The 17,994-nt window shown below is 39.9% G+C and overlaps 1 protein-coding gene across 1 annotated transcript in view; it reads left to right on the top strand.

Annotated features, from left to right (window-relative positions):
• Positions 1 to 17,994, top strand: part of tbcd (tubulin folding cofactor D) — a 259,836-nt gene that overhangs the window by 18,628 nt on the left and 223,214 nt on the right. The window contains exons 5-7 of the mRNA XM_059948764.1: positions 3,849 to 3,995; positions 5,012 to 5,067; positions 14,317 to 14,446. Of these exons, the coding sequence (XP_059804747.1) occupies positions 3,849 to 3,995; positions 5,012 to 5,067; positions 14,317 to 14,446 (333 nt within the window). The remainder of the gene's footprint in view (positions 1 to 3,848; positions 3,996 to 5,011; positions 5,068 to 14,316; positions 14,447 to 17,994) is intronic.

Raw genomic sequence — 17,994 nt, 5'->3', positions numbered from 1 at the left:
AGCTTAAGGTGCAAAATGGTCTGCTTCCAATGACTGGCACTTTGAATTTGAGATTTGTGGTACATGCTTGGATTAATAATGTGAGAATAACAAAAGTGTAGCTACATGTGCAACATCAGTTGATGATGTGCATTAAAACTCTGTGTATCTTTGTGAAAAGGTGACAATTTCTCAAATATTTCAAGGCCAATGCAGTTGTGCAAAATTATGTGGCTTCTCCAGCGCCAGCTTGAAAATCAATACAAGTTCTGTTCTTTAATCAGCCCATGTACGTTCAGATAACGGTGACTAGAGTGGATATTCTGGAGGATTAATTTCTTTCCAGTTCAATAGGATAGATCTTCTAGCCATTAATGTAACAAATGCAACCATCTGCCGAGCTGAGGGGGATAAATAACTATTATCCACCATTGGTAAGCCAAAAATTGCAGTAATAGGATGAGGATGTAAATTAATACTCAAAACTGTTGAAATGATACCAAAAATATCTTTCCAGTATTTCTGCTAGCAAGGGCAAGACCAAAACATGTGGGGCAAAGAGGCTACTTCAGAATGGCATCTATCACAGATTGGATTAACATGGGAATAAAAACAAGCATGTTTGTCCTTAGACATATGGGCCCTATGCACCACCTTGAATTGAACAGGGTGTGTTTGGCACAAATAGAAGAGGAGTTAACTAACTGTGAAATTTTCTCCCATTGCTCTGTAGGTAAGGGAAGTTGAAGTTCTTTATCTCATTCATTCTTAATTTTATTTGATATCCTTGGCTGTATTTCAATAATCATAAAAATGTAATTAATGGAAAGAAATTAATCCTCCAACTACAATTCAGTGGTTTTCCCAAACTATATCTTGTCTGAGTTTAGAAAAAATCAGAAGTGTCATTTTTGACCCTTCAGTCAAATTTAAAGAAACCTGGAGACCATTTATTCACCATTTTCATATGAGCTAAACTGACCTTTCCTGAACCTTTTTTTTGTTACCCTCAGTTATTTGGATAGAGGTGCGGAGTTATTGACACTACTGTGTATATCTGATATGATACAATAGCCCAGGTTAGTTAGGTTAGTCGCTGTTAGTTTCTTTTCTTGGGGTTTTAGGCAAATACAGTATGAGTTTGGGAGGTTATTATATTTGCATTTGTATTCTGGCCTTATTAATTATGTACTCTCAAGCTCTCTGTATTTGTTTTTTTATGTTCTGTTTGAAAATTAATAAAAGAATTTAAAAAGGAGTGGATATTCTGTTAGATCTTCATGGTTGTTCATGGCCATTCTTTGGTTTGCAGAAGATGTTTTGACATGGTTACCTTCAATTTGAGAGGATTTGTGGCTAGGCGTATGAAATCTTAAGGGAGAAGAAAAATGGCAGGTTAACTCTTTGATGGAATTAATCCAATTTATTGTATTCCTGTAAAAGTAATTATCTGCAGTCTCTTAGTTTAACTTTCAATTTAAAATATTGATTTGTCTGTAAAACACTAGAAACTATATTTTACAACAATTAAAACATTAAAACTGACTAAAATTTAAAAAAAAATCTGCTTGTCATTTTCCTGGAAGCCAGTCTTTTCCTTTAAATGGGACTGTTGTGCTTTCACCAGGTTTAACCTGGTGCAAGGTATCAGACTAACTTCCTGCCTGAGAGCTAGGAGGTCTCCAGAAGTTCCTGGTGCCCTGATGGACTCTATGGGAAGCTTGCTGGTACAATTTGGGAACATGATAGAAGATGCTGACATCAGCTTGCACAGATGTTAGCAGCAGCAACAAACTTTCCGAAGAAAACATGGGTAAATCCTCTCATTGGCGCTAAGTTCCCGGTCAAGCCATATTGGTTCTGTTCCACTTGATCTTTACTCAGGTGACCATTGCAATTTTGTAGCATGCCTAAGGTATCTTCATTTTCGATATAAAAACATTTTTTTGCATTTATTTTTCTTAAGCTTTCTTTTAACTTAGTCACGTTCCTGCACTTTTGGAGCTCAACAAAGGAGTATCAATGACACTCAGTTTTGTTAAAAACTTCCCAGATTTTCATCCATATTTGACCACATATTGTTTGAGTTTAGCACAAAGAGAGACATTGGTTTGGGAAGATTATATGCTGAATATAAATATGCTTGCTCTGCTGCTTTTTACAAACCATTAACTTGAGTGTCTGTTGAAAGGAACTATGGCCTGCTAGACTCAATTGGTAATTGGAAGTACATTTTTTCCACAACTAATAAGGTTCATTGTGTGTGGCAGGGATATTGCAGAAAGAACTGGAAAAAAATTTAACATGTGACTATAAGAACCAACATTATATGCCCTGTGTTTGATGATCAGTAAATTCTGTATAAAGTGTGATAGATCTGGTACTACTTTGGACTGTGGGAGGAAACTGGAACATCTGAAGAAAACCCATGCAGTTATAGGGAGAACGTGCAAACTCCTTAGAGGCAGTTGCAGGAATTGAACCCAGGTCACTGGTACTGTAAAATGTTGTGCTAACCACTATGCTACTGTGCTGGATAATACTTAACAGAATTCACCTTGCATGATGTCTTAGTTCAGAGACTTTTAATGTAGAGTGTTCTGAAGTTTGACCTGTGAGTGTAAATATTACGTCTCATCTGACTTTGATTAGTGAAACCTAATATTGAGACATTGATCCCATGTTCTAGATCCTTCTGTAAGATGATCTGTCCGCATTGTGTTGATACCACAAACTATTTAAATGTTTAACCTGGTGAGCACCCTGAAAGGATACAATATGTATATCAATTTTTATTCTTTCAGTATGATATAATTGTGACTAAGGGAAAGGAAAATCAAGCTGATTTTTAGTTCACCTTATTCAGTTTGGAATGAGAATCAGTATTAGACATAAACAGTGGAAGTAATTGTGAATCTTTTAGTCATGATGGACTTATATTTCTTGATACAGCAACAATTGTCACACTTTTGAATTAAAATGAGACTAATTCTATGAAAACTATTATTTGGTCCACATGGGGCACAGGTTGTGGAAGAGAGACAAAAAGCTAGGGATTTTATATTTGTTAAATAGCCTGTGTTTACATACATTATATGTTTTTATTTTAATTTGAAATTTAATTATTCATAAAATATTTCAGATAATTATGTTTATGTATTTTTAAGAATTTTATGAAATGAAATTATTTCCTCTAGAGTACTTTTAAAGTAATGGGGAACAGTTATTCAATTGATCAATTTTTACCTTGTGCAATATTTTCCAATAGTAATTCATGACATTAATTTATTAGTCCTAAATGCAAACTTACCTGAAGTCAAGTTGGCTTTTTAGTTTAAAGGGTGGATAAGGATTTTATTCTTGTATTATGATTTAGATTATGGTGATTATTTTAAATAAGAACCACAGAAAAAATTCTTCTGTTTCCATGAAAATTGTTTTGACATGAAAATGGTTTGGACATTTCATAAGGACTCATTCCTCTCTAAATGAGGATTTAGAACTTGTTGTTATTTTTTTTTCTGCCACACAGAATGAGTTCTGGTGACAAAGGAGTGGGAACAGTTTATGGCTTAACCTGTGGGTCTATGTAGTCCATTGGGAAGTGCCTGCGTACTTGATATACAGCCATAAATAGTCAACTCTTGAAAATCAACAGACTGCAGCTGCTGGAAATCTGACATAAAATAGAAAATACTGGAACTGGACAGCTAGTGATTTCTATTTTCTCTCTTGGCCCTGAGTAATATTCAGGAGGCTTTGGTCATTTTGTGATCCTGAATTCTAATGGCCTCTGATGTGATATTTTAGTTTTCCTAGACTGTTATGTCATTTTTTTTGGTGAAATATTTCATTTTTGTGTATTTCAGACTTGGGAGACACGTTACATACTTTTATTATGGTTATCCATGACTTGCTTACTTCCATTTGATATGGCACGACTTGATGGTAGCAACTCTACACTAGAAGGACAATCAAAGATACCTGTTATGGATCAGGTTTTGAATGTAGCAAAGGTAAATGATGTGATAATATATTACACTAATGCAGAATCTTGATAAGACCAAGCATATGCAGTGAAGAACATTGGGACAATTTCATGAAATAAAAAGCAGAAAATGTCAGAAGCCCTCAGCAGTCCATGCTGGATCTGTGGAAAGAGGAGCAGATGACATTTCTGAAAACCCTGAAGTGCAGAGATGCATGAATATTAACCTTACTCAATTTATAGATTTTGTTCATGAATATGTGTTGTTGAAAGAGGTGAGGAAATGCTGAAGAATTGTTATAGTTATAAGGCCATAAAGTATATAAAAGGGTCTCAAGAACATAGGCAGCGGATTTCATCAAGGATCTTATTGAAGAATAGTTGGAGGTACTTTGGGTGAAAATGGAAGCTATTGAAAATGAAGAAATGCTAATCAGAGCAAATGTTTGTGGTGTTTCAGTATGACTGATGAGATGTAAAAATGTCAAAGTAGAGGATTGGATGTCTTGAGAATGACAAATTAATAGTTATGCAGAAATGTCATACTGTGAATAAACAGATCTTCGGTGTACCAAATATATTTCATTATTCAATAGTGTGGTACACTGTGAATCTGTAATCAGATCAATTTGTTTAAAAAGTATATGCAAAGACTACCCTGTTAATTAATCTTTGTTAATATCATGTAACCATTTGTTTATCGAATAATGCTTTGTCTCTTCATGCCCACTTGAATGCAAAGAACTTAACCAGCGTTCTTGCTTCAAATTACTTTTTTGACCTAGTTAGAGAGAATATTTATAAAGGGCAGCTGAACTGTCTCATCCACAACCTAGACTTGTTTGTAAAAAGTGTACATTGAAAGTACCCAACCTTTTCAAGGTGCGGGGGTAGGGGAAGGAAGTGAAGTTAATATTGTGGAACAAATGTAATTCCATGATGGAATTAGTTTCTAGCCAAAAATAACCAAGTTGCTTAGAAATTTGGATATTATTGATGTTATGCTTTCAGCATATGATAAATGTGTATATTTTTTTATTTTAGTCTTACCTGACAGTTAGTGACAAAGGAAGAGATGCTGCTGCTGTCCTTGTATCCAAGTAAGTGTTGCCTGTTATTTAATCGGTTTCAATAGGTACGTTTAATACCAGAGAAACGATATACAATATACATCCTGAAATTCTTTTTCTTCCCAAACATCCACAAAAACAGAGGAGTGCCCCAAAGAATGAATGAGAGTTAAATATTAGAACCCCAAAGATCCCTAGCTCCCCCACGCAGAAACAGCAGCAAAGCAACGAATCCCCCCACCAGCAAAAGAGCATTGTCACCTCACCCCCTCTCGAGCACTCAAGCTTGCAGCAAAGCATCAATAAAGACACAGACTTGCAGTACCCTAAAAACTACTTGTTTACCCGGTATTCGACATACCACAGGCTATCTCTCTTTCTGTAATAAGGGAAAAAGAGATGCCTACATTTCACAGCGAGAGGGGAGACATAACAAAGCAACTTGTTGATTTATGGTGTTAAAAATCTGTTGTGCTGCTCTTTCTGAGCTCTGTGCACAAAGAATTGGGGTCTCTGTGCACACAGCCAGCAGCCAGCTCACTGCTTTTGAAGTTGCGTCTCCCATGACACACCAGGTGGCGGCACCGACCTCGAGTCCGTCCTCCTCCAGACGCATGAAAATCTGGCATGCTGAAGGTGCGCTTGTCTTTCAGGCCGTGTCCTTGTCATATTGAAAAGCAGCCAGTCGTGAGACCCTGAGGGTGGATCCCATTTCTGCAAAGAACCAAAGTCAGTGGGTAACTCCAGGACAGGGTCTTCAAAAGAACCCTGAAAAGGAAAATAGAGATATTTAAGATAGAAATAGAGCTGTTTCCAAAGATGCAAGCAAAGGAATCGCTGTTAGATGCTGTCGTCCTTTTAAGCTCCGCCCTATGCTCCTTCTGAATATATGAAAATTTTAATTTTGAATTTCACAAGTATCCATGTATGTATGAACAGAAAGAACAAAGAATGAAAAATCTTCACTAGTACTGCCATTTTTACTTCGTAAAGTCAATTGCACAGCAATGGTATGGTACTCATTCCTTACAGGAGCCTTCAGACTAACTCTCTGCTTATAAGAGAACTCATGAATTTTTAAGGATACAGCACAATCATTTGAAGCAGGAATCAGCTATTTGGCCCCTTGTGCTTGTTCCACTATTCATTGAGTCACATGTGTGTTCTTTTACTTTAGGAACATTTTCCTGCATATTCCTTTATGTTGCTAAAATTCATGCCTTGAATAAGCTTAGTGTCTTATACCCACAAACCTCTTGAGTATAAATTTCATGGTTTATCACTCTCTGGGATGGGCGATTAGCCACATATATTGAGACCCTCCCCCCCCCAACCCCCTGCCAGGGGAAACATTTGCTCTGTATTTATTCTGTCAAACCAATTAACAATTATGTCTCCACGAGATCTCCTTTCAGTATTCAAACCAGAATTAAGATCTACTTGGCTTAATCTCTCTTTAAATAAACCACATCATCCCAGGAGGTTTGCTTTTGTGGAATTCATTGCAGTATTACTTTTGGAATTCATTTGATTTGTGTAGAGGAACACTCTCATCTGATTCATTTTGCTGTAATCTAATAGGTTCTTCACATAGAACTTGTGGAATCACAACAGTATAGAATTTTGTTCTCATTAAAAGAAGTTCTCCCAATGGCATTTAATTATCAGTGGCTCCTGTTTTTAATTCAACAGTTGTTCAAATATACGTAATCTCAAATATATGTAATGTGACATAAATATGATTGATGGATGAACAATGCACTAGTAACATGTGCCACATAGTGGTAATGTTTTGAATTGCAGTTCTTATTTTTTTTAACCTTGCGGTTATACAGAGTATACAGCACAGAAACTTCAGCCCATTTAGTCCATGCTGAACAATTACACTGCCTAGTCACATCAACCTGCATTTGACCATAGCCTTCCATATGGCTCCGATCCAGGTACTTATCCAGACTTCTCCAAAATTTTGCATAGTAAGGGAAGTAAAGATTATGGGGAAAAGGTAGACAGGTGGAGATGAGTGTATGGCCAGATCTCCCATGATTTTATTGAATGTAGGAGCAGTCTCAAAGGGCCAGATGGCCTACTCCTACCCCTATTTCTTATGTTCTTATGTAAATGCTGCATTCAAACCTGCATCCACCATTTCTGCTGGCATCTGCCTGAGCAAAGGGTATCAATATACTGTGCTTCTGAACGCCATCTGGTGCCCTTTTATAAAGCAGTATTTGGTAACTGGCACAAGGGAGCTTAATTTATTAATATCAGTTCATAGTTTTCCATGTCATCTATTGAGTAAACTGGAATATTTTAGTCAAATCCCATAAATCTCATTGGTCAAATCCATTTCTATCCCACTGCATAGAAATGATTTAAACTGATGAATCTCAGGGTTGTGTGTTGCATACATACTTTGATAATAAATGAACATTAAATCTTTGACTCTTTGAAACTGATTTACGTTTTTCTTTGTGGACGTTGTTTTTGCAATGGAAAAAATGGCAATCTTTTGGTGTTAATTGACAATCACTTTAGACATGGTGATCACTGTGTAACATAAAAAAAAGGTGTGGAAATAGTTCAGTTTATTTAATTTCCAGAATAAGTATTATTCTCTGTTATTGGAGAGAGGGAAAGGCACATGTCTGTTACCAGCTGTACTTCTAAATAAATTTTTGCCATTTCCTGAATATTCTTACTGAGTTATGTACAGACATACTCTAAAACTTTATGATCAGTAGATCAACAAGGTACAAGTAAGGATATCATTAGCTAGTGGGGGAATTGTATGTTTTTGAGGCCTAGTGATTTATTGATGTAGATTAGTGGTCACCAACCTTTTTAAGCCCAAGATCCCCTACCTCGGCCTAAAGTAAAAGGCAGGATCGACCCCACATCAATTAGTTACACGCATGCGCACCAGGGCAGAAAAGACCAGAAGTAAAACCCCACAACCTGAAAGTAGAAATAATATATAAACACCGGGGGTATCCACCCTATCTTTTTGCACCACAGACCGGCTTAATATTGATAATATTCTTGCGGACTGGCCGACGGGGGTGCGGGGGGGGGGGGGTGCGGTGTTAAACACAACCGGAATACAACGATACTCGAAACAGGTTCCTTATGTCCTGTCTATTCTAGTTTTCGTGGCTCTCGACTTCTGTCCCGCTTGCTCACGTTCTTTCCGCTGAAAAAACTCAGCGGGTTTGTCTTTAAGTGTTGTGTGCTTGGACTCAGGGTACTGAAGCAGTTTTGAGACATTGTCTCATTAGACAGCTTCCGGGCCTGAGCTCAGCCTCCCGCCCACCGGCCGCCAGATGCCTTGCCCAGGTGTGGCTGGTCGTGGGTAGGGTGAGAGGACAAGGTCAGGGCCGGAGGTCCCCATGCCAGGGCCGCGGCAGTCACAGTTCGGAGAACGCGGCCGACCGAGCAGGGAGTGCGACAGAGCGCCTGCCCGTCCCCCTTGCAGGATCTATTGGCTGACAAATATTTGTTTCAGTAGATGGCAGTGCGGTAGCTGCTCCACTACTTATGAAACGCTGAGTCAGAATTAGGTCGTTTGCGAATATCTTAGCACCGGGTTCCCCACGAACATTCGGTGTGTTAAACAGGTTCAGAGGCAGCGCTCCAGGCCAGTAGCAACAGCACTTCCCACTGGCGGCCCAAGGGCAACCGGTGATCCCTGGTGCGAGGGTACCACTGCGTTTAGTCGCCTGATGACTTCGCGTGGGTTCAAGTCCAACAGTGGGCTGACAGGGAATGAGGAAAAGTGCAGCTGACTCATAGCGTTTCCTCACGGCCTGGTGGTTGGGGACCAGTGAATTGCACAGTGTAGTGCGGGAGAACTATACACATGTGCACTGAGCAGAAAGAAAAGAACTAAAACTCCGCAACCCGGAAACAATCTCCCAACAGTATCTGTGTATTTATTTTTCATTTTTTTCGGGATCAACTGGGAAAGTCTCAAAGGTCGACTAGTCGATCGCGATTGACAGGTTGGCGACCACTAATGTATATTATTTATCTAAATATACTAAGTCCTCCACATATTGGTGGGTCTCTGAATACTGAAGAAGTGAAACAAGAATGGTAGATACTTACAGAAAAATACTTACAAACATAAGGAAAGATTGGTGGGTCTCTGAATACTGAAGAAGTGAAACAAGAATGGTAGATACTTACAGAAAAATACTTACAAACATAAGGAAAGATTGGTGGGTCTCTGAATACTGAAGAAGTGAAACAAGAATGGTAGATACTTACAGAAAAATACTTACAAACATAAGGAAAGATAAGTTAATATTTTTGGGGTAGTTTGTCAGAAAAATGTTTCAAGCTTAGAACTAGATCTTGGTAGCTACTTTTTCTTACAACATATCCTTAACAGAAAATAAGTAAATACACAAAACCATCAGCTTGCAAAACTCACTTAAAAACAGGAGAACCTCTTCTCTGACACTGAGCTCTCCATAGAGCTTGCTACACTTCACACTCCTTCTGCTTATTTGGCCTTCCGCGCATTCTTCCTGCCAGCCCTTGTGCTTAAAATCCTCCCACAAGTAGCATTGGAGTGATGAAAGCTCTCTGTGCTGTTATGTGGTTTTAACTTGGTATGTCACCTTTTAAACAAATTTCATTACAGTAATTGATATAAAAGAAAAGTTTCTACTTTAAACAGAAAAGAGTGAAATGCAGAAATAACAGCTCATACTTCTAACTATTGTGCGAGATAGAAAAATGCATTCCGATCAATGGAAGTGAAGAGATAATATGTATTTTGTACATTTCTCTATGTATATACTTTATAAATTAATAGGAAGTATTTCAGTTTTAAAACAGAAATATATTTGACTGTGCACAGATGAACTCAAATTAATGCACACATATACTTGAAAGTAATATATCATAGCGATATGTATTAATGTACTATGTACATTATTAATGAGGAAAACATGCATAATGTTTCAGGCTGACAAGTATACTTGGTTATAATGTATATGCAGGTGCATGTAGTTAAATGAATGATTTCTCTTCAAAGATGAGTGGTTGTTGACTGTAGAATATCAAAAGTTTCTCCTATCCAATATCCAGCCATTGAATGCTTATCTGATCCCTAGATCTTATGAAAGAATTGATTCTTAATTGCAGTTAATGCTGAAAATAATGTATGTTTTTTTATTCATACAATGTTATTAGTGCAGCCCACTGTCCTCAGGCTTTCTGTACATCTATATATGATTGAGCAGATATAATATAACAAAGTATTTTATGTACGTACTTTGTATATTCTAATGTTGTCTGTCTGAAATCATTAAGGAAACCCCTTCATTTTTTTCTTGATGTCATTCTACGTTAATGCATAATGTTCATAAAAATCCGTATTAATAGAGGTCTGCAGTAACAGGGGACTTTAAGAAGTTCATAATAAAATGAAAAATATTAAACTCTTGGACATTCTCTGATTTACACTGGAGTTGTATATTAAAAGATACATTGCTTAAATTTCAGTGCATAGCAGTCAGATTTAAGCAGCTTGGAATATCTTAATATTAACAGAATTCTAAAGTCATGGTAATTGAATCTCAGCTTATTAGTACACTTTAAATTACAATCAGATTATTTAAAGCAAAAAAATCTGTGAGCATATGCAATCAGCATTCACAGATGATTATGTTTTTACTGGATTTATTTGACGAAGTGGCTCAATACCAGTTGGGTTTTGGCAAGTGGAAAGATGTACATTGTGGTCATGTGAACTTAGCAAATTGTCAGTGACAAGCAGTTTGAGAAATTTTATTCCAGAACTCCAAGCCTATTGCTCAGTCTTCTTCTTAATACTTACATTTCATCAATTCCTCTTATTTTTCAGCAAAAGTCAGCTTCCAAAACAAAACAAACAATAAAATAAAAAATATCAAATAGCTGAAAACAGATTCATTTCTTTTTTAAACTAAAAAAATACTTTTAAAATTCTGATGGAAAATATAAATTCTTGAAGAAAATGAAATTTATGTATTTTCATGCAACTTTATTAGGTCGAGTTGCAGTCTTTAAGATGGACTTTAAGAAGCAGCTGCTGGAGAGGACAATACCCTCTTCAAACATTGTAACAACTATTAGTTATGTGATCTATAGACTCCAAATTTGACCGTTGGATGTCTCATTAATCTGATTAATGGCATCGTGGAGAAATGCTTCAAGTATTGAGAATGTCAGGAATTGTATGCAGAAATCAAATTCTCCAGAATTATTGTAGTCTGCTATATGTAGCATTTTGCAACAAAAAGAACTGGGTGAAAGGCTTTTGAGATGATCCTGTGAGGAGATAAGAAAGTATACCATTAGCTGACATTGTTGCCAGTTTTATTAATGCATAGTTCATTTGGTTCATATCTGGTATAGACTTTACATTTAGATTTCCCATCCCAAATATTTTTACTCACTGATGAAGTTTGATTCTCCATGGAGGTGTCATTGAAATATGACATGACTTTTAAGAGTTTAGAATGCAAGAGTTAATTTCTTGGTTGATGTGGAAAAGTAAACCGCTTCAGATGCTGTTTCATATTGAAGCTTGAGAGACTGGAATTGGGTATTGGATTCTCTTCAGGCTGCTTGTTGGTTGACAGGCATAGAAATCTTTCTGAATTTAATAAGCCATTGAATGATATACTGAAAATGAAAGTACTGTCATATTTCCCCTGACTTAAATTTTACCATCCCTTTCCCTTCCCATGCCCCTACCTTCTATTTAGAATGTATGCTCCGAGCATACTATCTGATAAACATCTGGGTCCAGGTGTTCATTTGAGTAATGTTTGAATGTACTTCCCTGGTCATTCCAGCAATGACTTCCTGTCATTGAACAGAGATCTCATATACAAAAAAAAGCTGGACATCAGAAGCATTTTTGTGAAAAACAGGAAACATTTTTAACAGATTTTCACTTATTTTGAATCGCAGTAAATATTTTCTCAAGACTTAATGCTTAAGTGAAAAAAATATCTTGAAAGTAGAAATATGACGAATGGAAAATATAATTTCATGGATTTTTTGGTAGTCCTGATGTTAATTGTAAATCAGTTGGATTCAATTATGATTGTTTTCACTATATGCAGTTTAAAAACATTTAGTGCCATCTGGTGGGGAATATCAGTGACAACAATAGACATTTGACAGCAAGAAAATGCAATTTTGTTGAGGAATGAAAAATATGTGACATTTGATTGATCAACATGTTTGAAATGATGACCTCATTCCATCACTCATATATTTAATTATGTAGGTATTGTCAGTAGCTTTAAGACACCAACAAAATGTTTGAACAAAATGTTGTTGAGGTATAAATATACAAGTATGTCAGACATACTGACTAAAGAAACTGTCTTATGATGCTGTTTTCTGAATAAGCTGGGGGAGTTGAAGAGGTTTATTTTGCATAATTACTGACTTATGCAAATAATGTTGTATAAATGCTACAACTATTGGTTCATTAATGATGTATTTCACATCATGTGATAACATTTTAAAGATTTTCAGATAGTTGCAATTGCAAATCTGTTGATAAATTCTGTTTCACTTCTGGAGGTCTTTGTAAAAACTGTGTAAAAATATATTTTTTCCTCATTGTGATAATTAAAGTTGGTATTGGTATCGATTTATTGTTGTCACATGTACCAATATACAATGAAAAGTTTGTATGCATACTGTTTATACAGATCAAATCGTTACACAGTGTATTGAGTTAGAATAAGCTAAAGCCATAACAATGCAGTATAAAATGTAAAAGCTGCCAAAAACATGCTGTGCAGGTGAATGATAAAATGCAAGGTCATCACGAGGTAGATTTTTTTTGTTTGAGACCATCCTATTGTACAAGAGGTCTGCTCAAGAATCTGATAACAGTGGGACAGAAGTTGTCCTCGAGCCTGGTGGTATATGCTTCCAGGCTTTTGTATCCAAAGGGAGAGAGGAGAAAGAAGAGATGTTAGGGATGGTAATGTCTTTGATAATGCTGGCTGTGAGAAGAAAGACAGAATCATAGAAGGGAATCTGGTTTCTGTGATGAGTTGACCTGTGTCTACAACTCTGCAGTTTCTTGCAGTCATGTGCAGGGTTGTTGCCATACTAAACTATATTGCTTTTTATGGTGCATGGATAAAAATTGGTAAGGCTCAACAGGACACTCCAAATTTGTTTAAACTCCTGAGGAAGTAGAGACAGTGGTCATCTTTGTTAGCTGTGATGCTAACAGGCTATTGGCGATGTTCAAATTTAGGAACTTGAAGCTCTCAACCCCAATATCATTGGTATAATCAATGGTTCCCTCCCCCCGGTTTCTGAAGACATGGTTTGCATCTTGCTGGTTATTTCTGACAGTTCTTAGTCACCCTTAGTATTGATCCTTTAAATTACAGTAAATGAATCACTCCTTTACTGTAGAACCCAGACTTGATCTGTTTCTTCTGTTATGCTAGGGAATTACCCCAATGATGTAACATAAAGACTTTTACTCCTCGTGTATGTGAGAAAGAAAGTCAATTCAACTCAATGATAAATTTCAACAATGGTTTATAACGTGAATGAAGTATGACTTAAAATATTATTTGTTTTATTATTTCAATTACTTATATGTTGCAGATACTTTTAGTTTTAAGATTATTTTTTCAATTTTAGTCATTTTTGAAGAGACATGCAAAAAACTATTTTAGAATTACTTACAGATTTTATTGTCAGTAAAGCCTTGTCTTTGTCCTCAGGGAGACCGCACTAGTCACACTTGAGAACCATTGTATATAGTCGTTAACATCAGGATCATGTAAATAGACAGAAAAGCATCTTACGTATCATGCCTGTATAACAGCATGCTTCACTTAATCTTTAGGTAGTGACATTTTGAGCTAACTTTTGATGTTTATTTCTGATGGAGAAGAAAGCCTTTTGATTGACTTCTGGTTCGAAATTGCAATGTGAGAATGTATTTCTCCTTGCATCTAACAGTGATCATACATCCTATTTGCACCACTTTACCAGTGTTTAACTTTGAATGGTTCAGCTTTACATTTGACTGTTTTTGTAAGCTTATCTCAATAGTAGAAACTTCTGCATTGTTTATAAAAAAAACATTAAATATAGTGTGCTGGTGGGATGCAATGCTTCCCTTAACATATCTCCATTTATCCTTCATACTGATCTGAAGGATTAAACAATTATAAACAAGTTGCGTTATTCTAGAAATAACATTAATTTAAAGTCATTTTATGTCCTGAATAGGTTTGTAACTCGCCCAGATGTTAAAGAGAAGAGGTTGCAAGACTTCTTGAATTGGACTTTGACATCATTATCGAAAGCTGATCAGACAATGGAAGGCATGGTTGTAATAGATGGAATGCTTCAGGCTCTGGTAAATGCTTGACTACTTGTGCCACCCTTTTAAATATAACGACTTTCTTTAACTTCTAAATATTTGACTTTTTTTATTGTTCAAAGAAATTTATGTCCCAGAAGGAAGCTATTTGCTCAAAGCTGGCTATAAAACAGCTGTCCAGCTTAATCTTTCTTGCCAGCCCTTGCTTAAAGCCATATATGTTGTGGGTGCAGATTTAAGTACTTTGAGCATTGAGTACTTCCACTTGTACAATGTCCTGTGTATGTTACTCAGAATGGCCTCTTTGGTTTGTTACAAGTAGGAATGCTTCTTTGTCGGATAAGTGTTTCTCTCACCATTGTTTCACTTTAGAATGGCTGATATGGTAATTGTATTCATTTGTTAATCAATGGGGAATGTTACTGTGTCTTGTGATGCTGGGAATTTGGGGGAGGGGTTTTTTCGCGAGTTTTTTTTGGTGGAAGGGAGAGGCCGAGGAAGACGCTGAGGAAGGTGGACTTGTGCTGGACTGCTCGTAAGACCACCGGGGTGGTCCCAGGTGCGACGGCCGGATGGGTCGATTGGTTCGTTGATTGAGCTCCAACGAGTGCACTAAACAGACTGAACTTTGATAAGTTGGCGCCTTTTGTTTTTTTCCTTGTGTGTATGTATGTATATAGTATTGCCTACTATTTTTTTAATTTTAGTAAACTCTTTAAAGTGTATTTCATAACGGTATTTGTTGTGGGTTTGATACTGTTGGCGGGCGCAAGGCATTAACTCGATTCTCACAGCACCTGCGTGTACGGGAGGTGGGTTGGAGAGTGGCTGGATCTCCTTTTTCCCCTAGACATATACCAGCCTGTTGGGTAAGGGTTACATTTGTGGGGTGCTCGTCCGGGATTGGATTGTCAGGGGCTGTGGAATCGCGCAGGCAGCAGAGCGGAGATGGACAGAGATAAGATTTTTTGTTGGTGCCAGTTTGAAGATGTACCAGTACAGTACGCATGCGTAGTGAGCGGAGTGGATTTTCGAGTTTCGGGAGACGCGATAGTGCGGGGTTTAAGTTCGGTGAAGGGTATTGGGCAGGTAGAATTGGTAGCTAGACGGTGTGGTAAAGAGGTAGAGTCTAGCTGGGTGTTGGCTCGTACGAGTGCTGAAGTCAGGACGGTGGAACTGCCAGCGACGGTCAGTGTACCGGGGGAGGAGGGGCCGTGGGGGCTCCACTTCTACAAGGATGAGGCTGAGGAGACATCGGAGGAGGAGTTAGAGCTAGAGGTGGACCCCAGAGAGGTGCCCGGCACTAGTAAAGGGAGGTGGGAGGAGGGAGTCGTGACTAAGCCCAGCTCCCCAGGTAGGGTGGAAGCCTCGGAGCTGGCAGCCGCACTTAATTCCCTGGGTGGGGGTGGCCGAGAGGCCATGGCTGAAGCTGGGGGTGTTCTCCGGAGCCAAGCCTACTCCGGATGGGGAGGTGGACTATGAGACCTGGATCGAGCATACGTCTTTGATGTTAGAGGAGTGGCCAGGCTCAGAGGAGGAGAAGAGGCAGCGATTGGTGGGAAGTTTGAGGGGTTTAGCAGCCAAAACCGTCCGGGAGTTGAAAGCTGAGAAGCCTGGGGCCTCAGTGGAGGACTGCTTAGAAGTTTTGGAGGGAGCGTTTGGGTTGTCAGGGGAACCCTGGCTGCTTTTAGCAGAGTTTCAACGCCTGGAACAATGGAGAGGGGAAAAGCTCTCCGAGTACATATTTAGGATGGAGGGGATGCTCTCGGGGCTGTGGCGCCGGGGGGTAGTGAAGGCGACTGACGTGGCTAGCGTGAGGATGAGTCAGCTATTCAGTGGCTCTCTGGAGGAGGAAAAGGTGGCGTGGACTATCCGGCAGGCTTATAGGAAAGGTCCCCCTCCATCCTTCGGGCAACTGATTAGAGAGGTGCGAGAGGAAGAGAGAGCGTTGGGGCGGAAAAGGGGCACGGGCCTACGGGAGCAATCCTCAGCGATACAGGAAGTGGTGGCTGAGTGGAGGAATGACAATCCCCCGGGGAGTAGGGAACCCCCTTTGGAGGGGAGGGACAGGGGAGGTACCTACTCTCAGGGGCGATCAGTGCAGTGGATTGGGAGCAGGAGCCGTCCTGGGAGAGGAGGGGCGGCTGGCAGTGTGTGCTTTAACTGTGGGAAAGAGGGGCATTTCAGGCGGGACTGTGGAAGGCTGAGGGTGTGCTATAGCTGTGGAGAGGAGGGTCACTTTAGGTGGGATTGTGAGAGACAAGGAGTCCCGCGGAGGACAAGCCCCCCTGCGACTAAGGGAGAGCTGTCGGGGAAACTTAGGAGAGGCTCAGTGAGGGAATGGACTGGAGCCTCTGGAGGAACACGTTCCCAGAGATCAGCCGGAAGACCACCGGGTGCCCACGCCTCTGTTCCGGATGGGCTGGTAGGACCCCTTGCCAGTGTGGGTCTATGGATAGAGGGAATTTACGCAAATGCCGTTCTTGATACGGGATCGCAGGTGACCTTATTGTACCGGTCTTTCTACAATCAATATCTAAAGCATTTGCCCGTAACCCCATTTGACGCCCTGCAGATTTGGGGTGTGAGTGAGGGTGACTACCCGTACGATGGGTACCTATCGGTGAGATTGGAGTTCTTGGAGGGCGATGTGGGAGTGTCGGAAGCTATTGAGACGTTGGTGTTGGTGTGTCCTGACCCGGTGGAAACCGGTGGTGCTGCCCTCCTGGTGGGGACTAACTCCCCAGTTGTGCGACGGCTCCTGGGAGCTTGTAAGGAGAAAGGGGGGGAAGACTTTCTGGAGACCCTCTCCAGTGTTTCGAGCAGTGTTCGTAGAAGGGGTTGCCTCCCAAGGGCTGGACCTGGAGTGTAAACGAGGGACGGTGTGGTGTACGCAGGCGAGGCCCAAGGTGATCCGACCCGGGGAGGTAGCCCTAGTGATGGGGACCCCCAGATTCCCAGGAGTGCCGACGGGAGAAGCCCTGTTAGTAGACGCCCCAGATGATCTTGAAGGGGAGACACGATTTCCGGTGGGGGGCGCTGGTGAGGCCCGAAGTGCAGAGACCAGGGGTGGTACATGCGAGGCGTATAGCTATAAGTGTCAGGAACACCACGGCAAGAGAAATCACCTTTAAGAGGGGAATGCCGCTGGCACATCTGTTCCCGGTGACAGTAATGTCCAGCGCACCAGTGCGGACCCCTAACGGGGAGGGATCGGAGCATCGAAGGGAGCTGACCGCTGAAGCCTTTAACTTCGGGGATTCCCCAGTGTCGCCGGAGTGGAAACGCAGGCTAGTGGAGAAGATGCTGAAGATGGAAGCTGTTTTTTCTCGGGGCGAGTTTGATGTTGGCTGCTCCAAAAGCACTCGCCACACCATCCGGGTGACGGAGGACACCCCGTTCCGAGAGAGATCCCGGCGGCTGGCTTCGGCAGATGTTGAGGACGTGCGACAGCACTTGTGCAAGTTGAAGGAGGCCGGAATCATAGCTGAGTCTCGAAGTCCTTATGCATCCCCAATAGTGGTGGCACGGAAGAAGAATGGGCGAGTGCACAAGTGTGTTGACTACAGGACGTTGAATCGGTG

This window comes from Hypanus sabinus, chromosome 23 (genome assembly GCF_030144855.1).
Source record: "Hypanus sabinus isolate sHypSab1 chromosome 23, sHypSab1.hap1, whole genome shotgun sequence".
NCBI classification, from domain to species: domain Eukaryota; kingdom Metazoa; phylum Chordata; class Chondrichthyes; order Myliobatiformes; family Dasyatidae; genus Hypanus; species Hypanus sabinus.
The sequence above is the reverse complement of the archived record's forward strand: the minus strand, read 5'-3'. Positions and strand labels throughout refer to the sequence as shown.